This window comes from Typha angustifolia, chromosome 15 (assembly GCF_048772165.1).
Source record: "Typha angustifolia cultivar Huaian chromosome 15, ASM4877216v1, whole genome shotgun sequence".
NCBI classification, from domain to species: domain Eukaryota; kingdom Viridiplantae; phylum Streptophyta; class Magnoliopsida; order Poales; family Typhaceae; genus Typha; species Typha angustifolia.
This window is the reverse complement of record NC_133253.1, coordinates 16,137,475-16,162,672: the sequence shown is the minus strand read 5'-3', so window position 1 is coordinate 16,162,672 and position 25,198 is coordinate 16,137,475. Positions and strand designations below refer to the sequence as shown.

The following is a 25,198-nucleotide window of genomic DNA, read 5'->3' as shown; positions in this document are numbered from 1 at the left end:
GCTGCTCCTGCAGCTCAATTTTGTTCCTACAACCTATAAATGGTAAATGCCAAATCTCCGCGCCTCGGTGTGAGGGTACCCGTTTTCGTCAAGGTGTGCTTGATCGGTGAAAAATGAGGACAAGGTGATAGTTTCATAATAGTTAAAAATAAAAATTAAAAATATACTAATCACACCCTATATTTTATCTATTTTATAATTTGCACTCTTTCTTTGAAAATTTTATAACGCAGCTCCTCGATTTTTCTATAATATTGATTGAACACCCTATGATTACTTTAGCTAATTAATATTAATCATGTTTATGTGACTCTTGTTTATGTGACTCTAGTTCAAAGATTACTAAATTATCCTTAAAAGATCTCGAAATCCCTACAAAATCATTTTTCTCAAACTAAACTCTATCCAACAAAATATAAATCCTTTTTTCTAAAACTAAACCTTACGCCACAAAATTAAAATATCAAACCCCACAACTTCATAGGAAAATCCGTGCGAAGTACATGCCTTAGAAGCTTCCCATAACTTTACCTAATTTTCTTCATCTCTCCGGCTTAAACCCTATTTGTTTCCATCTTTCTCCAAATTTTTTTCATCTTTCTTCCTGTCTTTAAGATCATAAGTAACAAAATCAGCTTGAAGTTTGGAGAACTCTGAGATATCTATAACTTGGAGTTTGAAAGCTCTGAGGTCAGCTTGTCATTTAGGAGATGTTCTCCATAGTTTGAAAAAAAATAATAAGTTATGAAAGTTTTTATGAATAAAATTAGAGATGAGCACGAGAGTAATTTATAAATGTTATAAATTACATAGTGGATTATAACAGAATATTCTCTTTCCGTTTATTCGATTATGGTTAGATTAAGTTAACTCCGAATATTAAATAAATATTTAGGAAAAAAGATGGTTCGTATTATAAAATCCTCAAAGACAAGATGCGAATGACAAAATAGATAAAATATAGATTATGATTTATAAAAATCCCAAAAATTAAAATAAAATGAGTAATTATTATAATTAATAATAACATATAGTATATTAAAAAAAGGGTGGAAAATGCATTTCTCTCTTTTTAAATAGAAAATAAAATTTTTTTAAAAATATATATGGTTAAAAGGGTTAATATGTTAAATAAATAAATAAGATGATCTACATAAAGATAAGGTTAATATACCTCTACTTAATCATTAGCGAAGATATATATATGCGTGCAGCCAATGGCACTTGTGCACCTGGAAAGAAGAGCTAAAAAGTTAACCGAAAAGGTTCTGGTAATATTTTTTTTTACATTTCACTACCTACATTTTGATCTTATTGTAGAGAAACCCCTGGCCTCCCTTGATATATTTGTATGTGAGCTGGAAGACTATAAATATTAAAAACTATTTTAATAATTTTCTGCCCATGGTTTCATATTCATATTATAAAAACAAAATTAGCCTCAAGGTAGAGAGAGAAAATAGCACACGGGTTCACGAATTAACAAAATAAAATATTAATATTTTCATATTTGACTTTTTTTATTATAAAATATAACCTTTTATTAACATTAGATTAATCCTCTCCCTAATATGAAACCAAAGGGCAGAGCTACTAAAATTTATATAAAAGAATCTAATTAGAAAGAAACTAAGTTGAGCTGGACTCTACTTAATCTCTGTCCAGCTTTAACTCTACTCATTCATAAGCAAATCAGTAAAGAATTAGGGAAATTTACTGAAACCACCCTATATTTTTATTATTATTTAAACTTTTGCATTTTATATTTAATATCTTAAAAATATTTTCTTGACCTAGTAATTATGAATCTAAATTAATTAAGGCAAAACCATTTATTATTATTTTTTAATTTTTTATTTTGAAAAGTAATAAAATATTCTCTATTATATTAGCTGCAGTAGGGGGTGTTTTGGGGGGCCAAAGGTGGGTTGTTAATGGCAATAAAGATTAAATTTAGGGGCTTTGTGAACTCCACGAGTGAAGGGCCGGGTCCCACCAAATGAGTGGACGTGGGAGAAGAGGTAACGAGAAAGAAAAATTAATCAAAAAGAATTAGTCAACGAGTCCAGTCTGTTTCCCGAGTGGATTTAAGTTAGATCTATGGTATGGTGGGCCCGAATCCAAGTGGTCCATTGGGCTTGGAAACACTCTCTTTTTCTTCTTCATTCTTTTTTTTTTCCTCCATCCCTTGAAAGTAGAGTGAAAACTGATGGGATAGATGTGCTTAATATAATTTTTGGATAAAAGATTGGATCTTAAACCGATATTGATTGAATTTAAAATAATTATAATATTCTATTTAACTATAATTAACATAAAATTATTAAGAGTTTTACAATAAATAATTTTTTTGTATGTCAAATATATAAAATTAGAGAAATTAATCTCTATAAATAATATATAAAGTATTATTAGTAACAATATTAATATTTACTATTTAAATAAACAAACTAAAAACTGTAAATCATTGAAAAAAATATGCGGGTAAACGGATATCCGATATCCGTATCCGAATCCGAAAAATATATCCGACCCGTACCCGAATCCGTATCCGCAGTCTTTCTAAAAATTCTATCCGTATCCGAATCGGATAGAAATTTTTTATCCGAATCCAATCCGAGTCAAGTCGGATAGCGGGGTCGGGTCGGATAAAAAAATTTCTCTCACTTTCACTTTGGTACAAATATAAAACTCTCGAAGGCACATAAACAAAATATTAAAATTCATTTTCATTGAGATAGCACTCGGGTAGTCAAAGAGGCTCAAGTAATAATAATATTTTCATACTCGTATCTCAACCGAATAGAAAAATATTAAACGCTATTTTCTGATATCATATGCACACAAAAAGAAATATTCTCTCAATTACATATCTTGTGATGCCAAATCTTTCATCCATCTTAATCCTTAGTATAAAAGCTCTCGTGGCCTAATTTTCGCCTTTTAGCATTGATGAGGAGTTGTGTCTTTATCCTGCCACTAGAACATTGCTATAAGATTGTTTATAGAATACTATGAACACCAGTATGAAGTTTTTATATGGAATGTCCAGTATAAAATATAAATCTACCCATTGATGAACCTATAAGAGTATAGAAGAGATTTGAATGATGAGAAAATTGAATATATTAGACTTGAATCCCATCTTTCAAAAGAGAAAATTTACTTATATTGGTGGAGAGAGAAGTTTAAGGTAGTCTTGTACTCTTGTATCATTTTGAATCAGATAGATAGATTTGAAATAATTCTTTCAAATCTAATATGTTATTCAATGATTGTCTTATTATACCTTCAAACACCACTGTCGGTGATGCTATATCTTTCATTCATCTTTATCCTTATAATAAAAGCTCTCATGGCCTAATATTTTCCTTTCATCGTTGATTAGGACTTGTCGTTTTATCCTGCCACCAATATTATTGGTTGTATGATTGATTATATACTACTATTTAAACCATCATATATATATTGTCAAAATAATCGTCACAAGTTTATAACTCATAAGTATCTCTTTAAGCTCTTCAAACATTTTTGTTAAGAATCATTTTCTTCTTGAAGAGGTCAGTGTGTTAATTCACCGATTACTATAGAAAAATTTTAGGTTCAATTACACTTTAATGTTCGTACTATAAAAACATACAAATCACTTTTAAACATTTAGAAATCTTAAGCCCTCAAACACCGTTAATATATACCGGTAAAATTATCACCGTCACCGCCATCACCCTCGCAACCACATAGTCCTCCATCACCGCTGGGCCAAGGTGAGGTAGGCTGACGAAGTTCTATTATATAGTATTACGTTAGCGGGCCAGGCCATGAAAGCCCAGTAATAGCTATAATATATATTGATGGATATATACATCACAAAGTCTGATGCTTGCGTGTTAGAGACTGGGAGGATTAATATTAGTTTTACGGTCATGTTCTTTTCGTTAGGCATAATGGCTTTGTAAAGTAATAAAATTAGTTGGAGGAAACGTAGGTTGGCATCCATTAAGGGACCTTAAGATACTTCCGCTGTCTATTTCATTGCCTCATTATGACCACCTTCCACAAATATTAAACCTCATTATAGTGCTAATGGGGTCGTAGTTAGTGAGTATGTTAGTCGAGAAGGACAATTTTGCTTCTCCAATCACCTGGGATTTTCTTTTCCTTTTTTCTTTTGTTGTTGAAAGAGATAGTTAATTAAGGTAACTGAGAAGGGCTTATGGGCCGGATTAGATTGGCAACCACGATAATAAAATAAAATAAAATAAAATTGAGCCCGTAGATTAATTATATAATAATCTAAATTAGGATTAGTTGTTTTCCTATCCACACATGATCTTGATCATATCTACAATTTAATATGAATATAGCTACATTATTGGTCGTGCAACTTTCCAAGTGGGCTAATGAAGCCATTAATTAGGCCAATGATTCACCTTGTAAAATAATCGTCAAATAAATTGAAGAACATGGTCAATTAAGTGTGTCTATTGGATGTCAAACCCTATTTCGAGTCTCCTAATACTAGTCCTTCAGAAAGGACACAATTAAGTTAGTACTATATAAACTTGGAAAGTAGTAGTAGTAGTACTACTACAGAACCTCCCACACATAGCACCAAACTGGGCCGGAATAGGTGCTTCATTTTAGTTAGGGTTAAAAATAAATGATTTAATTACTACAAAACTATACATATATATAGTTAGCTTAACTAAAAAACTAATATAAATTAAATACACTAAGACTAAATCATGTAAACTTATCATGATTGTCATGATGTTAAGAGTCTTAACTTAACAGTGATTTGTTACTGGTTCTTTTGTTGGTGTATGAGAGTCAACTGGTCTGGTGTGAGGTTAGGAATCAGAGAAGTCTGTCGTTATACACTAACTAACGGTGATATAATTGGAAAAAGAAGCCTTCAGATGCCGACAAAAATCCAGGCCGAGTACAGCCAAGATGGATATTTTTTCCCCTACAAAATCTTATAAAAAATTCTCTCTTTCCTCTTAGAAGGTGGATGACGTCACGCCTCCTTAACTCTCGGGTCAACTCAGAGCAGCGGTGCATGGATCTCTGACACGTACTTATTCTCCCTCTCATATATATCGGATCAGCTAATCGGATCCGATTCAAAATCCTCTACCCTCCAAGGAGTAGGCAGGCAGGAAATGCTGTGACTGCATGTGCACGTAGCCAAACTGTCTACTAAAATTTAATGTCTTATTATTTCTTTACATTATTTTTTTTAAAATACTATAGAGTACTCTCTCATGCATGCCATTAATGTGAATTACGTGCGTGCTTAACCAATAATCTTGATTAAAGTATGTGCTTTAGCTTTATTGGCTTCTATCCATTCCAGAGTCAACCAAGGTTGGCAGACATATCCATCAGAGCTGTAAGTAGATATTTTAAGATAACGGCCGAGTCAGGACAAACACACAGGTGTTTAACGAAATGATCGATCATTAGCAATTTAAATTACTTACTTACCAATCCATGCAGTTTTATGGTAGCAATTTGGCACGCATTTTAAAGTAATGGGCCTCTGCCACTTTGCCCCTCTTCTCTCCTTCCCTCTTCCTCCTCCTCCTCCTCCTCCTCTTCCTCCTTTGAGTGCAGACGTCGGTTGCCACCTCTGCACGCCACGTCAACGCTCGTCTTACCCCGCACGTATCCGTGTCAGGCAAGCAACCTCCTCGTGCATGGGGGGACACGTCAGCGTCACATTGGGGCCCCCCCTCTACGGAATTCCCTAGAGTGACCATCGAAGGTCGAGATATTTACGACCGTGCCGCTGCGATCCTGGCCGTTTGATGGGGTGGTTTGCAGAAACCCCCGTCGATGGCGATGGCGTTGTGCATGGCTTCAAATGGAAGTCCAACTACCGCCGCACAGTCGGTGGTCCACGGGAGCGCCACGTGTCCCACTGCAGGGGCCTGACGTCGGCAGGAGCCCACTGCGCCTAGGCATCTCATTAATAGCCACGTGCCCGGAAGAAGGGAGTGACGTCATGTGGGGGCCATAGCCCCCTCAACTGTGGGGTCGTGGTGGTGGTGGGGGGGGGTGATGATGTCAGCTCTCCCGCCATTTAGCCAATCAAGGATTCTCCTCTCCGGCCACGTGACGCAAGCCCAGGTCCGCTCGTTCCCGTCACCCCCCGAGGTGATGTCACCTCCCCCATGTGAACGAGCCTCCTCCTCTTATCTTTTTTGCTGTTATACTCATCTTGTGTGCCCTATTTTGTATTTAATTACCTCCAAAAAAATTCATTTAGGAATATACTCCTCGCATGATAGCAATGGATCAGAATTATTTTCCCTGTAGAATTAGATAGATTGCGCTTTAAACAGTCATTTGCAATAAGAGTTTCGAGGGCATATACATAGATAAGAGAATTTCAAGGGTTATAAAAGCAAAAAAAAGAAGACGCTCTCAATTTTATATATTCGCCCACCCCCTCCCCTCCCCTTCAAGGAATCCGCCTAGCTCTTCTCTCCGACCTTGTTGTTCTTCCTCTCTTCTTCTCTTCTAGATCTCCACGACGATCTGAGCCTACCAATCACGCGGTTACTGATGCAGGGCGTGAGTTGCCAGCCGTTCCCGAGCGGCAGCGATCCGGCGGCGGTCGGCCGACGGAGCGTGGCCGCGCTGACGATCGACGGCGGGGAGGCGCCGGAGAAGAGGATCGAGCGGCTGATACGCGAGCACCCGGTGTTGATCTTCTCTCGTCGGGGATGCTGCATGTGCCACGTCATGCGGCGGCTGCTGGCGGCTGTGGGGGCCCATCCGACCGTGATCGAGCTCGAGGAAGCCGAGGAGGCGGCTGCGATCCTCGCAGCCGGCGGGATCCCGGCTCTGTTCGTCGGCGGCGTGGCGGTCGGCGGGATCGAGGGGCTGATGGGGCTCCACCTGAGCGGCCGCCTCGTCCCCAGGCTCCGGGAGGTGGGAGCACTTCGGGGATGATGGAGGGGTTTATCTGTAATTTTCCAGTGCACCGCCTCGTCTTGTCCTTTTCTTTCTGTTTTACTCGATAAAAATTTGGGGATTGGAAGGTCCAAGTCAGGCGTTTCAGAATCTACTCCCCATCAATGCCCCTACTGTTCCGCTGCTCATAATATTAACACAAAGGGTAAAAAGGGAACAAAGGTGGGATAGCATTTACTATTCTAATTTATTGCTTACTATTTACCCTCTCTAACGTTTCAGTAGAAATTATCACACCTAATAAATGGGAATAAAATTGTTAGTAGATCAAAAGTAACAACAAATTTTGGAGTAATAATAATAATAAATTTACAACATAAAAATAAACTGTTGATGCCATTCATCTTAGTTCATTTGGTTGGTAGAATTGGCCTTTTTAACTGCCATCAAACTCTAGGATGTCCTAAGTTGCACGACAGGTATATAGTTAATTTTGGTTTAAATAATAATCTATCATCTTCCTCATTGGTAGCATTACAATGACACCAAAATAATAATAATAATAATAATCATCGTAACATTACTCTCTCTATAGTGAGTTCTGAATTAGAACGTTATATGCGAAGCCCAATCTTTAATGCTATTGAGATAATAAAGACGATCATAATATGTTTAGTAATTGCATTAGAGGGATGGTTTATAAATTCGATCCTGATTATACTAAATCTAAACTCATTTAGCCTGGCCCAATGTCAGCTTAGGCCTAATTAATTTCACGATGGAGTGGGCCTGGGCCGATACATGAAGCTCTGAGAAACATTGTCTTATTTTGGCTACAGCAACTCTGAGAAAAGCCTGTATCAATAATGAAGATACTTAAAATATTTTGGCATTGCTCTTGATATATCAAACATTAGAAGGGTTTTTAATTCCACTTTTTGGTACCGTGATCTAATTTTTATCTTTCAAAAAACAAAGTATAATGTTGTGGCCAGTAGAGGGGGATCTCAATACCTCCTATTTTCATAGGGTTGCTAATGGTTGGAGGAGAAGAAATACTATCTTCTCCATTCATATTGATCTTTTTGGATCGAACAATTGGAGGCTGGCTTACTGTGACTGAGAAAATTTGGAAGGAGAATAAAACCAGTAGTGAAAAAGGTAAGGCTTTAATAGCTTCTTTTAGGGAAGAGGAAGTTCACCTATTTTTTAGGTGTAAATATGGTGGTAAGTTGTTGCGGCAAATGATGAAGTATTAGAGAATTCAAAGTAAAGTGAAGCATGTGAAAGATTAGTTCTAAATGATCAATTTATTTGGTTAAGTGCAATGACGTGGGCTCTATGGTTAGAAAGAAATAATATAATTTTTAATAATTGTACCACATCTTGTGAAGTGTTCTTACATAAGATGACTTTCTTGTTTCTTTGTTGGGCAGTGATTCAAAGAGAGGAGGCTGCGAAATGGGTTTGTCAACTGACAGATGCTTATTTGCTTAACAAAGCGGTAGATTAGGAGGAAAATTGATGTTGCTGCTGTGGAGTTATCTTTTATAATTTTCTTCCGATATTTTGAAAGATGTTTAATTGATTTAGAATTGCTCTGTGATACTTGTTTAGCTCATGATAGTTTCAGTTTGGCTAGTAGCTCGGTTAATGTTAACTTGATGATAGTAAGCTTATTTTTTTTTTTTTATATAGGATGAATGGTTGTTTTGATTTATTTTCGTTGTGAAACTAGGTAACCGATTGTGTCACTGACTAAGTTTCAACAAAGATAGGGGCTCCGACATTTATCAAAAATAAAGTAAAATAAAATATTAATTGCCAATTCTATTGGTAGGGCTTTAGATAATTAACTTTTAGAACCAACTATGCAGAAAAATGAGAATTTAATAATATCTCAGTTAAACCAATTCAACTATGGTTCATCTGGGACCACTCATACAATATGAGATTTTTCTCTAACTATCTAAGCATTATCCTATTAGTAAACCAACCACTTTATATATATATATATTATATATATAAATTCACTTTGTTGGAGTCACACTCTTTATCCATGGTTTCTTTCTTATTAACCACTAGTTTGTTGTATAATTTCCATTTAATAATTAAACCCTTCTCTCTTGCATTACATCTTCAATTCCATTTATATATTAATCCCACGTTAACCTACCTACCTTTCAAAACAGTTACTTATTACACAACACCATCGCCAATGATCAACTACTAACAAAATATATATATAAAAATAAAATAAAACATTCAACTTCTAGAACGTCACAATTGGATTAATTCTTTTATCCAGGCATTGCGTAATCAAATCCATTAAAAGTTTTGTGCTATCGAAGAAGGATTTCCATAGACTTTCTTGTTTTTAATATATTTTTATTTCCATTGATTAGAAAATAAAACACGTTTACCTCAGCCCTTTCTTCTTTAATTCTATGTTAAGTTATCAACTACTTTTCAAAGTGATTACTTATTACACCACAACGTTGATACGTGTGGATATTAAAAACATATATATATATATATATATATATATATATATATATATATATATAGCTAGTTTTTGTTTCAAATATCAATTCAAAGATGGCTAATTCTGATGAAGCATGCATGACAATAACAAACGAATTATAGACTAATTCATACCTTGGTAGCTGAATGTGACCTGCTTTTTAGTACATTTTCTTTTACCGAAACAGGAGCGACATGATGTAGAAATAACTTATTCCAACTTATTTTAGGTCCACGAGACTCGTCAACATTCAAATTATAAATGATTTTATTCGGTATAAATCAATATTAAAAGGTTTTCTTCGCAATTAAAATAGGTAGATAGATTTGACAAAATTCGAACTTAGGGTTTAGGGTTTAGGGTTTAGGGTTGATGTCGGCATTAACCAAATGGAGTAGAGTACACTGCATGCATGGTTGGTATGATGCCTAGGTTTAGGGTTTAGGGTTTTTTTTTCCGGCATAATTAACCAATGGAGTAAAGTACACTGCATGCATGGTTAGTTTGGGCATCATATATGCATGGCCAGTGACATCTTCTACGTGCCCTTCCATGATGTTGCTGGCCACTAGGGTTAGATGGAAGTACTCACTTCATTGGAAGGACGGATAGCCAAGTCTTCTTCCAAACTAGTTGGATTCGTCTAGATGTAGTTAATTTTGGGCCCCAGATGCACAGCATATGCTAAGACTTGAAGCTTTCCTTTCCTTTACTTAGTAAAAGTGGAAAGAAAGAATCAGAGAGACAGAGAGACAGAGAGAAAGAGAGAGAGAGAGAGAGAGAGAGAGAGACAGAGAGAGAGAGAGAGAGATGATCATGGCGTTGTTTAATATTAGTCTGCCATTTTTGACAAGTAATAGTCCACTATTGCTATTTGAACTGGTCGGTCAGTGTGAACTAATTTCTATATGGGGTTTTTAAAGCTTTGGAATAAGTGAGAGGGTTATTCCTATGCTTATAATAATATACTACTAACTAAATATCTAGAGAATGGTTTTGAAAGGAAACTAGCAACCTTGCCTTAAATATGAGACACCAAAAAAAAATAAAGAGAGATATCATGATCAAAACAATATTCTATGCACTCTTGTAACTTGTAAGTAGATTAATGCAAGAAATCTAATATAATTTTTCTTTTATAATTAGCTCGTCGGCTAATTATAAGTTAGATATTAATTCATTCTTTCTACAAAAATAGATCATAATGAGTCTAAACTATATGCATATAACACTTTCTAACGATCTAATTAATCTAATGAGCTGCAAAAGAGGCTGAGTAAACCAAAATGTCTATTGAAGTCTTTTGTCTCCTAATAAGGAATGAGATAGGAGCGAATCATCTGCTGCCAAGTACACGAGTGTACCAAATTCCTGCATGGACTCTTCGAGCAATCAGCTTATAAACTATGAGTTGTATAGTTTTATTTATAACCTATCTCTTATAATATCTAAATTGCAAGATAGATATTATAATATTATATATTTTTATAGTTGAGGGATTAAAATGATATCGAGTCACAATTTAGAGAAGCAAACTATAATTAAATCTATATTTTATTTGGAACTATTCTTTCATTAGTTGAAGCACATTGTAATAGATGTTAAATATAATATAGTATAGTTCTTTTTAATTGTCACTATTACGTTGAATGACTAAATTATTATCACGTTTAGATATTAGAATTTGTTAGGGCTGACCCGTGAGAGTTGGTTCAAATATGCATGCACCTTAGCATATTGATTAGCCATCTGATAGATTTCATATTAGAGTCGTTACAAGCACGTTATTAATATGTTAGTATGTATTTAATTCTTATAAATAGGGCATGCACATGATCCGACCTTCACATTTAGATAGGTTAAAGGAGACAATGTGGCGTTTGATTCGGAACAATTGTCCGACGATGCACATGGCTTGAAACTTATACTACGCAGTTTACTATATTAGCTAAAAAGCTTCCTGAGACGTAAATACCTTTGTAGCTAGAGAGGGTTGGCATTTTGTCCATCCTATATTTAATCTTCAGGCTCATAAATGGTAAAATATAAATCGGACTCTAACTCCAGGTAATTATTATGGAGCAATGACTCGGCTCAACGGCTCAGCTCGATTAATGACTCGATAATGAAGTTAGTTTGGAGAAGCAGCTCGGTAGCGTGACAGCTTAGAATAGATCTCATCAACTCAGCAGTGTTTATTTTGGAACAATTGGTGGAGTCTAAATATCTCCGTATTCATAAAAAGAAGATGTTGACTGCTTGTCTAGCTCGTATGTTGCTATTGGGCTCACCAATGATTAAAAAGAAAGAAAAAGAATGAGAATTATAGTTAATAAATGCAATCGTTTCCTAAATGTATTCAAAAGATGATCAATAATTCACAGAAGATATCGTATTGGTAACGGATGAATACATAACCTAATCTTAATCGTAAACAAATGATCAAAATTTACAATGTAGCTAGTAATTTATTTTTTAAAGTTATATTGAACTGGTCAATATATATCTCCATCCCAGCTACCATCGGACAGTGGCTTTAACGTGGGACTCCTCCGCCCGGGTCGCCATTGACTGCCACGTCGGTCTACTGACCGGGTTGTGCGTGGGTCCCACGAGGGATGGCTAAAGGTATTTAAAGAGTATAAAAATTGAACACCGCTTGGCGCGTTCCAAGACTGTACCGCGTATATGCTTCACGTGTGAACTCCCTCATTTACGTATCTGCCCCTCCCACAATTCCTATTTACTTACCTACCCCCTTGAATCAGAAACCCCCATCTTTTATTTATATATCTATATAATATAATATGTAAACAGATTTGGACACAATTTACGTATGTGACGTTCTTGAAAGAATAAATGATTCAAAGTCTATATCATAATATTTTAAGAATAAGATATATATGTGTGTATGTATGTATGTATTTATTTTTCTCTAAAGTATTTGGCAATTTTCACTAACACAATCAGGATAGTTATTCGATGGATTAACTAGACTAAAATGGATGATCGACTCTACTGTCTAAATTATTATTGGCTGGCCTTTGAGCTTATTATTATATATAAAAAGTTACCGGCCGAGCCTCGGGCCTCCTTACGAGGAGTTCTTATATCGTAAGTTTAACTATGTTAATAGATGATAAGAGTTTTCTTAGTTAAATTATGAGATAGTGATAGATATACTAATAAGATTAAAATTATACTATAATTTATGCTTCATTGAAACTTAATTAGTGGTAATTTTCTACCAAGATACACCACAAGATTAAAACAAGAAAACCAGTTTCAATAAATGGACTACAAACAATAAGCCCTCCTTAATAAAAACCAATACAACATCCATCATCAATCCACCACCAAAACAAAATAAAACCAAAAGATCTAACAAAGCAGTAGATATCACCATCTACTAACATCAGATCACACGCCGAAACATTCCGAATAACGACAGACAAAATAAAATTTTCTAGACAGAATTTGTAGAAGATACAGAGACAATAGCACCGGTGCTCTTTCATGTACACGTGAGTCACGTGTGTTTCTTTGATTAATTCATATGAAAATTTTGCTCTCCGCTATAATTTTTTGTAGGTATATTTTTGTGTCCGAATTAATTTTAATTATTTTATTTTTCAGTCGGTGTTCAGCAAGATTGGATGAACAAATTTGAAACTTCCTTCTAGACACAACGAAAAGAATTAAAAAAGAAAAAGAAAAAGAAAATCGACATAAAGAAATCTGAGAAGCGCGTAGTAATTTGAGGGAAACGAAGTACCCAGTAATCTTCTTCTGGTACAAAATGGGGTACATTGTTAGGAGACCTGGAATACTTGCCATTGGTTCGGACTAAGAGGAGAGCTTCAAAACCCATACCATCTTCTCTCTCTGTCTCTCTCTCTGTCTCTCTCTCAGCAAGATCGAAGAGAAGCATCCCCTTGCACGATTCCTGAGGCCGATCGGACGTCCCAGGCCCTCTCTCCTTGGAAGACCGAGCTGATCGCCGTGAGGTTTTCCCTCACTCTTGCAGGTGTGTGTCCTCTCTCTGTCTCTCTCTTCCTCTGCTTTGAGCTGGATCTCCTTCGAATCTTCCTCTCCTTTTTTTTGTCTACTTTATCGTGATTTGGTTATTGCGCTTGGTTTGTTTTCGGATTTTATCGCATCGATCCAGGTTTGAGTATGGCCAACTCGGATTTGATGTTCGATCTTTGACCAATTCCTGCAGTTCTGATGCAATGTGATCGGAATTTCTGAATTTCTTGCTGATTTGTTCTGCAAGGTGTGAATTTTCTTCTAAACTTCGTCAATGTCTTTAGCTCAATAATCGCAATTCTATGAGATTCTGAGCTAAGAATTTTCACATTATTTGTAGAATTTGTGCTAGTTTTGGTGCTCTGGGATCGATTCTTGATCGGATAAACCACTCCAAAAAGAATAACTGGCAATGCATTGGTATTACAAGCTTAGTTCTTTGATCCGTAGATGAAGGGAGCACTTTTGTTTGCTTCGAGCTGAACAAAACCCTAACCCTAGTGAGAAATGGCTCGAGGCGACAGGAGGCGGAGGGAACGGCTCCGATGGAGCAAGCTCTACTCCTTCAACTGCTTCCGGCCAGGTGCTCAATTAGATGCAGAGGCTCCCCAATCCCTCGGTGGCCCAGGTTTCTCACGCATCGTTCACTGCAACCAATCCCAGATCCACCGCAAGAAGCCCTTGAATTACCCTACAAATTATATCTCCACTACCAAGTACAACATTATCACCTTCCTCCCTAAAGCTTTATTTGAGCAGTTCCGACGGGTCGCAAATATCTACTTTCTACTAGCTGCCATCCTATCACTCACCCCGGTCACACCCTTCACCCCCTTAAGCATGATTGCCCCTCTGGTTTTTGTTGTCGGCATGAGTATGCTAAAAGAGGCGTTGGAAGATTGGCGGAGGTTCATTCAGGACATGAAGGTTAATAGACGGAAGGTCAATGTCCATAGTGAGGCAGGCCAGTTCTGTTATAAGCATTGGCTGAAGATTCGGGTTGGAGATGTTGTCAAGGTTGAGAAGGACCAATTCTTCCCTGCCGACTTGCTGTTGCTGTCGTCGAGCTATGATGATGGGATCTGCTACGTGGAAACAATGAATCTGGACGGGGAGACAAATTTGAAGGTTAAGAGGTCTTTGGAGGTAACCCTGCCCTTGGATGAGGATGAGGCTTTCAAGGATTTTACAGCCACCATACGTTGTGAAGATCCAAATCCTAATCTCTATACTTTTGTGGGAAATCTTGAGTATGATAGGCAGGTCTTTGCCCTTGACCCAAATCAGATTCTTCTGAGAGATTCAAAACTCAGGAACACTTCCTATGTCTATGGAGTGGTTATTTTCACTGGTCATCATAGCAAAGTTATGCAGAATGCAACAGAATCACCATCTAAAAGGAGCAATATCGAAAAGAAAATGGACCGGGTCATATATTTTCTTTTTTCTATTCTTGTATTGATATCACTGATCAGCTCGATCGGCTTTGGTGTGAAGACTAAGTATGGGATGCCACATTGGTGGTACTTGCAACCAGAAGATGATCCTACGAACTTATACGACCCCAAAAAGCCTGTAGTTTCTGGCATCTTCCATCTTGTCACAGCACTTATTCTTTATGGATACTTGATACCAATCTCACTCTATGTTTCTATTGAAGTTGTCAAGGTCTTGCAAGCCATGTTCATCAACAATGATCTTCATATGTACGACGAGGACACAGGGAATCCTGCTCAAGCCCGTACGTCAAACCTAAACGAGGAGCTTGGCCAAGTTGATACAATTTTGTCAGATAAAACAGGAACATTGACATGCAATCAGATGGATTTCTTAAAGTGTTCTATTGCAGGAGTTTCATATGGCTTAGTTTCCAGTGAAGTTGAAATGGCCGCAGCAAAGCAGATGGCTTCAGAAGCTTCCGGAGATCCAGATCGAAGCAGCACCGGTCAATGGGAGACTAGTGGGCATAGGCCATCAGAAATTGAATTGGAATGTGGTATTAGCTCCACTTTTGAGAAAGCAAGAAAACCTACGATAAAAGGTTTCAGTTTTGAAGATGATCGGCTCATGAAAGGAAATTGGATGAAAGAGCCCAATGCCAGTACAATTCTTCTATTCTTCAGGATACTCGGTCTTTGTCATACTGCAATTCCTGAGCTAAATGAGAAAACTGGGGATTTTAGCTATGAAGCAGAATCACCTGATGAAGCGGCTTTTCTAGTTGCCGCGAGGGAATTTGGTTTTGAGTTCTGTAAGAGGACTCAATCAAGTGTCTTCATCCGGGAGCGATATTCTTCCTCTGAGGATCCAGTAGAAAGGTGATAAATCATAATCTGCATAGGATCTTTGACTGCTTATTCTTTCTCTCTTAGACTAGTGACATGTTAACCTGTGGGATGGTTCATATATAGGGAGTTCAAGATTCTTAATCTCTTGGAATTTAGCAGCAAAAGGAAGAGAATGTCTGTCGTGGTGAGGGATGAAAGCGGCCAGCTTCTTCTTCTGTGTAAAGGAGCAGATAGGTGTGATTCTATAACTGCCTAATTAGTTTCTTGTGATAAATTGGGTTGCTGATGCATTTCCCTCTTTCTAAATCTAATATGATCATTCTCACCTCTTTTGACCATAAAAATGTATGTGCGATAAGCTTCTTCTCTTTGCCCTTAATGGCTAGAAAAATAATGTTTCCTTGAATCTCACAGCATCATATTTGAGAGACTATCAAAAAATGGAAAGATGTTTGAGAGTGATACTACAAAGCATCTAAATGAATATGGGGAAGCAGGGTTGCGGACATTGGCGTTGGCATACAGAGTTCTTCAGGAATCTGAGTATGCTGCATGGAATGCTGAGTTTGTCAAAGCAAAGACTACTATTGGTGGTGACCGAGAAGGCCAACTTGAGCATGTCTCCGATTTAATTGAAAAGGAGCTGATTCTTGTTGGGGCAACTGCTGTTGAAGACAAATTACAAAAAGGGGTAAGCTTTCGTCTCTTGTTTTTACAATTAACTTGATGGCCTTCTCATTCCTTAGATCATTTCTTCTTTCCTCTTCAGGTTCCACAATGCATAGACAAATTAGCGCAAGCTGGTCTTAAGATCTGGGTTTTGACAGGTGATAAGATTGAAACAGCAATCAACATAGGGTATGTTCCCAAGCCATTAGGTTTGCAGGGAAAATTTTAGTCAGAATTGGTTCTGCACTACTTGTTATGTAATTGCCTTATCTTTGCATGTAGCAAGTGATACTCCATGTTATCTTTGGCAGATTTGCATGCAGCTTACTTAGGCAAGGAATGAGACAGATCCGTTTGTCGACAGTTGACTTAATAGCACAAGATGTGAAAAAGGTAGCCTTTAATCATATAAGTTTGAGTACTGTACCAGGCCTTGATCTCTGTCTATTCATGGTTGACTTTGCTATTATGAAATGATCAGGCTGCAAAAGAGAATCTTTTGATGCAAATCACTAATGCCTCACAAATGGTCAAGCTGGAAAAGGATCCTGATGCAGCATTTGCTTTAATTATTGATGGAAAAACTTTGACGTATGCCTTAGAGGATGATATGAAGAATCTTTTTTTGAACCTAGCAGTTGATTGTGCTTCTGTCATATGCTGCCGGGTCTCACCAAAGCAGAAAGCACTGGTAGCTATATCATCCACCAAAACAAGCTGCTGAACTGCAGATCATTGTTAGGTTAATATGTTTTTTTTTTCCTGACTTTAGGTTACTCGTCTGGTTAAAGAAGGTACAGGCAAAACCACCTTAGCAATAGGTGATGGTGCAAATGATGTGGGCATGATTCAAGAGGCTGATATTGGTGTTGGTATCAGCGGTGTAGAGGGGATGCAGGTTTGTTGTGGTGTAGTACTTTTGTATTTCTAAAATCATTTGTTTATATTATGCTGTGCTAACTGGAATCCCTTGCCTGACTGTTACAAAATAAGAATTTCATGACATAGACATTAACAAATAAGAGGCATACCTAAAATTTTGCCTATGGTGCAGGCTGTGATGGCTAGTGATTTCTCCATTTCCCAATTTCGATTTCTTGAGAGGCTTCTCCTTGTCCATGGGCACTGGTGCTACAAGAGGATTGCCCAGATGGTAATAAATAAGAATACTTCCAATTTTATGTGTTCAAACTTGTGCATTGCTATGTAATTGGCCATTTAAATGTAGGATGCATTTTCTCTTTTCTGGTCTGTTTACTGACTCTTCTTAACTGAATGGCATTCAGATCTGTTACTTTTTCTACAAGAACATAGCCTTTGGCCTCACAATATTCTACTTTGAGGCATTTACTGGATTTTCTGGTCAATCAGTATATGATGACTGGTACATGCTGCTTTTCAATGTCATTCTCACCTCATTGCCTGTAATATCACTGGGAGTGTTTGAACAAGATGTTTCTTCTGAAGTCTGCTTACAGGTATGCTACTAAATATTGGTTTTCACAATCAATGTTTAGAGATAAAAACCCAAGCAGTTTGCTGAAGTAAAAAAGAAATATGTTTTCACTGCTTTATAGTTTTATCAATGCATAGTTCCATACATTCGTCCACATTCAAGCAAGCAAGTTGATAATTTTGATTGTTCTGCAGTTCCCAGCTTTGTATCAGCAAGGACCAAGGAATCTTTTCTTTGATTGGTACAGGATTTTTGGGTGGATGGGCAATGGTCTCTACTCATCCCTTGTTATATACTTCCTAAACATCAGCATCTTTTATGATCACGCATTCCGGGCAGGGGGCCAGACTGCTGACATGGCTGCTGTTGGGACTACCATGTTCACCTGTATTATCTGGGCTGTCAATGTGCAGATTGCCCTTACAATGAGCCATTTCACATGGATACAGCATCTCTTTGTGTGGGGCAGTATCATGACCTGGTACCTTTTTCTACTTGCGTATGGCATGTCATCACCGTTGATATCTAAGAATGCGTACCAGATTCTCTTGGAAGCCCTTGGACCAGCTCCAATATACTGGGCTTCGACCCTTATAGTTACTGCTGCTTGCAACATCCCATACCTGGCTCACATTTCCTACCAGAGAGCGTGCAATCCACTTGATCACCATGTGATCCAGGAGATCAAATACTATAAGAAGGATGTTGAGGACCAACATATGTGGAAGAGGGAGAAGACTAAGGCCAGGCAGGAGACTAAGATTGGTTTTACGGCCAGGGTCGATGCTAAAATCAAGCAACTGAGAGGAAAATTGCACAGAAAAATCCCATCATTGAACAATCCAACAGTAACATAGCATACAAGTTCCATACTAGCGAATTCATCTCACTTGGTATATCTTTTTGACCTTTTTTTAGCTCAGGTTCAATCAATTTTCATTGTGTGCACTTTCAAATTCTTTTCTCATTTCCATGGGGGAAAGCCTATGATTCTCCCCATTATAGAAATCATAGACCAAGCCTTGTACAATATCTATAGTTTTGTTGGGTTAACATCTACATAAATAATGGAGAATGTATGTATAGCTGTAATTCTGTTTCATGGCTACAAAACATTTCCATATCTAAAGAAGATTTATAAATTTAATTTTCAGAATAAGCATGGGCTTATTCAGACTGTATGAATACTGCTCAGATTAAACAGAGTGTATGGATACTGTAGAAGCGCTGTGGACATTGAATGCTAAATTCGGTGATATTGAGGAGACGATCCGCTCCCGTTTCCCTTCAGAGCCTTTTATATTTGAGTTAATTATAACTAGACTCTCTAAACATATAAATATTCTTATTAATCTTTTGTAACACTTTGTTGACTCCTCGATTATCTGATATCCTCTAGCGGTGTTGACAACTTATCTCCTTTTCTTTTCTCTAATCTTAAGTAAAACGGTTCTGAAAGCGTTCATCTGAAATTGATTACACAATAATTGCAAAAAATAAGGAAATTATATTTTGCTTCCTTATGATTAGGCTTAAATTTATTTTTAACCCCTATAGTTTTATTTGTGAATGTTTACCCTCTTATAATTATATCCAAACTAATTTTTTTTTAATCATATTGGACTAAATTAGAGGTTGAATTTAAAGATCATTATTAGAGGAAAAGTTGTAGAAAATTAAATCAAATGCATCTTAATTGTTGAATTTTAAATAGAAACATACACTCGTTTAATATATTTATTATCTAAATTTTATCAATATTATTTTAAATGCGTTAGAAAATTTATCAAATTTTTCATAATTTTGTCCGGCAAAAATAACAGTTTCAGTTTAAATACAACTGCCAGGGTAAACATAAATGAAACTATATATTAGTAAAGTAAATTTAAGTGTAACCACAATGGATAAAATATACTCTATTTTAATAGAAAAGTCAAACAGATAACTAATGAAAAGAGTAATTAAGAGGTTTTACACAGTTAGTGGGAGTCAATATGCCAACAAAAAAAAAAAACAAATAAGAAAATCTATGTGAAAATGAATAATAGTTCAAGATTACAAGTAGAATTATATCTTTATATTTCATATAATTTGAAAAACTTCCTCTAAGATAATAGATGTTGGAACTCCTATGGTTATTGAATTATCTGCCAGCTCTTGTGCTTGGTACTTACTTCCTTAGACTAGCTTTCAGTCAACTATGAGAACGTTTCAAAGTCTGCCCTGATAAATGAAGTGGGCTTTGTGTGGAAGCCTACTTAGCTTTGTCCAATGAAGCACCACTAGATGTTATACTACTTGACATAGAATGTAGGAACCTACTGGAAAGGTGGACCTCGCTGCATGAAGAAAACAGGAAGAAAGTTAGGTATGAAATGAATTTTCTCTATCGGGTAGTGAAATTAATACAACAGCACAATGCATAAAGAATGATAACAGTATCCTTATAAAGAGGCAAAGGATTGAAGAATAAAGTAAGAGTATATTTATTATTTGGTCAAGCCTAGCAATAGTTTCCCTGCCCTTGTCATTGTTTCCCATGTTATCACCATTACTTTGTTCTATTCATTTGCCAAAAAGACGACAAATTGAGAAGATATTAATTAAGCTTCTGTGGCTGCATCGATTTCTTGATATATTTCGATTACATCTGACATTGATGTTGCATGAGAATATTGACCTATAAAAACACATCACCTTCCCTTTGCCGTAACTACCATCTTTTCCCAATGAGTAACAAACCTAAAACACCCTCCTTTTATCTACCTTTTGATCTTTTAATTTCTTTTTCTTTTCTTTTCTTTTTTGACAACTTTTAGCAGCTCGGAAGATGGTACAGTTAATAGATACCAAAGGCAAGCAGCAAAGGAAGTTAGTAGCGAAAACAATGGCTTCATGCAGTACTATTATTAATTTCATGCAACCACTTGAAAGATGTGTACTATATAACCTCTCCATGAATGGGTCACCATATTATTCCCCCCGATGGTACCAATCGAATAGTAATAAGATGTGCTGTGAGATGTAGACAAATAATAAAACATCTCAGCTGAAATATTAAAAAAAAAACAAATAACGATAAAGGTTACTGCAGTGAGAGAAGGAATTTCTAGATATATGCGTAGGAAACAAAGGAAAAGACAGAAGTGCAACATCAGAATAGGCTGTAAGGTGTGGGAAATGAAATGGGTGGACAATTCCACACATCCTTGCTTTCCTCATCCACATACCTCTCTCTCTCTCTCTCTCTCTCTCTCTCTCTCTCTCTCTCTCTCTCTCTCTCTCTCTCTCTCTCTCTCTCTCTCTCTCTCTCTCTCTCTCTCTCTCTCTCTCTCTCTCTCTCTCTCTCTCAAATTCCTACCTTTTGCTAGCTTCTTTTCACTTTTGTTCAATTTTTATTTTGGGTGGTTTTCTGGTTATTTCCAAATTCTAGATCTTTTTTTTTTGGCTTGCCGTCTAGTATTGACACTTCTATATGGAATTTAGAAGGAAATTTTATGATGATATAATCCTGTAAGCCCATCTTTCAGTGTTGTGGAAGTTTCACCTTTTCTTTTTCTTTTTGCCCTGCTCTTCTTGCTTGGATTTCTTTGGCAATCTCTCTCTAGCTTCTCTTTTCCTACGAAGATATGAGATTCTCCTGCAGAAACTACTCCCATGGTCTAATAGTAGAATCACATCTCTCCATATATAGTCTTTGTTTACTTCCTTCCTTTACTTAGTCTGATTACTGATCAGCCCTAGCTTTGAGTTTTCTCCACTCCAAAATTAGACCAAGAAGAACGAATCCCACTCAATTAAGAGCTAGCAGTCTGTAGAAGAGAATATGTCTCATCTAACATCTGCATCCGGAGAAGCAAGTGGTTCTTCCAACCAGCAGTCCACCTTTTCCTACCCAGACCAAAATCCAGTGAAGAAGAAGAGGAGCCTTCCAGGAAATCCAGGTAAACAAACAAGCTACTCCAACCAAAATTTTTTTCTCAGCTTCAATCGGCTTTTTTGACATACTTTCTGATGATCTATCTCAGATCCAGATGCTGAGGTGATAGCACTCTCACCCAAGACCCTCATGGCTACCAACAGGTTCATCTGTGAGATTTGCAACAAGGGCTTCCAAAGGGACCAAAACCTGCAGCTCCACAGGAGAGGCCACAACCTCCCATGGAAGCTGAAGCAAAGGAGCAGCAAGGAGGTGAGGAAGAAGGTGTACATCTGCCCTGAGGTCACTTGTGTTCACCATGACCCTTCTAGGGCACTTGGAGACCTCACTGGGATCAAGAAGCACTTCAGCAGGAAGCATGGGGAGAAGAAGTGGAAGTGTGAGAAGTGCTCCAAGAAGTATGCTGTGCAATCTGATTGGAAAGCCCACTCCAAGATTTGTGGCACTAGGGAGTATAAATGTGACTGTGGCACCATCTTCTCAAGGTAGACAAGATTAAAACAATATAACCTGGAACTAATAAAGCTTTGTTTAATTCTTGTTCTACTACTAGTCTTTAGGTAGCAAGGTATATATTTATCTATCTATGATAACACAGGAATGGAGAAGGTTTAAATGTCTTCCTTTTCTTTGATCTTCTCTCTCTCTCTCCTCCAACTATTGTTCTCATTTCTAGATCTCTTTCCTTTTACCTTCCACTTTGTTTCTATTTGTAGTTTTGCCCCCTTGTGATGTTTGTACCTTTTGTCTTTCTTATTTGCCACTTTCTTGTTGCTCTTGGTTGATTGCAGGAGGGATAGCTTTATCACCCACAGAGCCTTCTGTGATGCCTTGGCAGAAGAAAATGCAAGAGCCATCTCAGCAAATCCCCTGGCTAACAACCCACCACTCCTCTTCTCTCAACCCACATCAGCCAATGACCCCTCTTCTCTCTCTCACACCGCTTTGCAGACCCAGTTTCCTCACAGCTTGTTGATGAGAGCCACAGAGATGAACGCCAATACCATAGGCTCCAATGGCGGCCTACAAGAGCTATCGCTCAAAAGAGAACAACAGCACTTCAACATGAAACCAGATATACCTTCGTGGCTAGCTTGCCAGGGCCCCACATCCCTAAGCCAGTTGCAACAAGAGTACATTAATGCCAACTCATCTCCACTTCCCCCTTCTTTCCCCACACAACGCCAAGCTTCCATACCCTCTCCTCACATGTCAGCTACTGCTTTGCTCCAGAAGGCAGCTCAGATGGGTGCAACTCACAATACTACTGAGTTTGGCCTTGGCTTCTCCCCACACCAAGAGATGGGTAGTAGTGGTGGTTTTGGACACGGGTCGCCATCTCTTCTTCATCAAGACATGATGATGAATCCTCTCCCCTCAGCTTCTGGCTTTGATGGGTCTTCTCTAGATGCATTCAGAGGGATGATGAGATCAAAGAGGGAAGGCAACAGTAGTATGGAGAGCAATTTTGGTGGTAAGAATGATGAGCCCACTAGAGACTTCTTAGGTCTGAGAGCCTTCTCACACAGGGATATTCTTAACATGGCTGGTTTGGATCCTTCCATGAGTTCTTCCTCCTATGAGCAACCCCAACAAAATAAGAAGCCATGGCATGGTTAGCTAACTAAAGTTAACTGGTATGAATGACTTCTACTTTTCTAATATAATTTCATATGGATTAATGATAAATACTGGTCCTTCACTCTTTGGCCTGAAGGCAGGAAAATTTGGTTCCACATCTACATTTTTCTTGTAGGTTCTTATAAGTTCGAGATTGTTTCTTATCTTTGTAATAGTATTTGATAATGGATTGATCAAGTTATGAAGGCAAATCTCATTTGTAATCAAATTGAGATAATGGAAGCTAGCTGATATTTAAGCTGAAATAAAGTGGAGCAAGAGAGTAGAATTACTTCTTCCTCTCTGCGATAGTTAAGATCATTTCTCTTTTATCTTTTATGCTTCAGAAATTTCATGTAGGCTTGAGGGCTACTGCTTCGCAGATCCTTAATTTCTTCTTTGTTTACTTATGAGAACATTTGCAAGGAAATTTACGAGAACAATTAATGCTACCATCCTTTGAAGTGGTAATACGTTTATTGCACTATTTTCTTGTATTTTAAAATTCTTTTAAGGTACAAATTAGTATTTCCCTATTTATATTGCCACTATGCTTCCCCAATGCCCTTTAAGAAAATTAAAGAAAGTTAAAAGGGTTACGTACAGTTTTAAACCATACAGATTAAAGGACACATACATATAGTATAAGATTTGGTTGGTTATAGAGTTTATTTTTTCAAAAACACTTTAGCAGCTTGATTGATGTGATGTGATGTTCCACCAGAGATCTTTTACCATGCAAGCTAGCTAGCTGCTATATGTAACCCTAGTCGTCGGTTCCTTGTCTTAGCCTTAATTTCTCTTCAACCAGTAAAAAATAAGTACGTGGTATCAACTTAATCTCGATCCGATACTACTGCGTTAACTCGCCAACTTCTCAGTCAAAGCTTAATCGATAATGCTGCGTGTTTGAACAATTTAATAAACGTAAGATGGCTTCCAAACTCAGAAACTTTTCTATTCCGATAGCATGGTTAGGTTGTTAGTTCACCATCTTCTCGACAAACTTACTCTGTTAGCTTAAGCTAGTGGAATAATGGTATCATGCTGAACACTGGATACTACTGCATGGCTCTGTGAGAGAGAGAGAGAGAGAGAGAGAGAGAGAGAGAGAGAGAGAGAGAGAGAGAGAGAGAGAGAGAGAGAGAGAGAGAGAGAGAGAGAGAGAGAGAGAAGAGGAGAGAGGAGATAACTTTCTAGGTCGAACTACGTCAAGAGCGTGTCATGGGACTAATGTGAGCAGTTGCCTCTCTAATGCATGCATGGGTTAGACTTAAATCTTTCTTTTATAAGTATTACGTGGTTTATAATTAATCACGTTAAGAGCGTGTCTTAGCATCAAAAGAGAGAAAGTGAGAACTTTGAGGTGGAGGACAAGACTAGCCGTTTGACATTTGAGGGAAAATTCTGTCTATAAATGTGGCTGTTAGCATCAAAAGGCAAGAATACTTATTATTATTATTATTATTATTTACTTAGTTGCTAATGAGTTCTATGTCCATTCTCCATATGTAGGTTAAATTTATGAAGTAGGCCAATAACAACCTGAGGTACTTAGTTATAATACAAAGGCATAAAACATTGGGTACCTATATAATGCATTTTCTTGTCAACAATATGAATTAAGGAAGAAAGAATCGTAAACTATTTAATAACATAATGGGAACACTAATTTAATATATATTTTTTTGTATATATTGCATACTTACTCTGGATTAAAATGGTACACGTGCAAAGTCATTAATTTG

At 37.2% G+C, this 25,198-nt stretch overlaps 3 protein-coding genes across 5 annotated transcripts; all 3 read left to right on the top strand.

Moving 5' to 3' along the window:
* The first annotated feature begins 6,438 nt into the window (after positions 1-6,438).
* LOC140778658 (glutaredoxin-C7-like) lies at positions 6,439-7,058 on the top strand. Its single transcript, XM_073123476.1, has one exon. It carries the CDS (start codon positions 6,574-6,576, stop codon positions 6,961-6,963), a length of 390 nt encoding a protein of 129 aa, XP_072979577.1. The 5' UTR covers positions 6,439-6,573; the 3' UTR covers positions 6,964-7,058.
* A 6,213-nt stretch (positions 7,059-13,271) lies between these two features.
* LOC140777671 (probable phospholipid-transporting ATPase 4) lies at positions 13,272-19,091 on the top strand. 3 transcript variants are annotated; one of them, XM_073121947.1, is made up of 12 exons: positions 13,272-13,475; positions 13,671-13,724; positions 13,818-15,795; positions 15,889-15,999; positions 16,180-16,456; positions 16,535-16,623; positions 16,746-16,827; positions 16,916-17,125; positions 17,207-17,332; positions 17,489-17,587; positions 17,721-17,912; positions 18,085-19,091. In XM_073121947.1, exons 3-12 carry the CDS (start codon positions 13,985-13,987, stop codon positions 18,745-18,747), a joined length of 3,660 nt encoding a protein of 1,219 aa, XP_072978048.1. In that variant the 5' UTR covers positions 13,272-13,475; positions 13,671-13,724; positions 13,818-13,984; the 3' UTR covers positions 18,748-19,091. The 3 variants fall into 3 exon arrangements, with proteins under 3 accessions (XP_072978048.1, XP_072978049.1, XP_072978047.1); XM_073121948.1 differs by having other exon boundaries at positions 13,617-13,724; XM_073121946.1 differs by lacking the exon at positions 13,671-13,724.
* A 2,143-nt stretch (positions 19,092-21,234) lies between these two features.
* On the top strand, positions 21,235-23,880 carry LOC140778481 (protein indeterminate-domain 7-like). Its single transcript, XM_073123217.1, has 3 exons — positions 21,235-21,834; positions 21,919-22,315; positions 22,622-23,880. The coding sequence occupies exons 1-3, from the start codon at positions 21,717-21,719 to the stop codon at positions 23,448-23,450; spliced, it is 1,344 nt and encodes a 447-aa protein (XP_072979318.1). The 5' UTR covers positions 21,235-21,716; the 3' UTR covers positions 23,451-23,880.
* Positions 23,881-25,198: the final 1,318 nt, after the last annotated feature.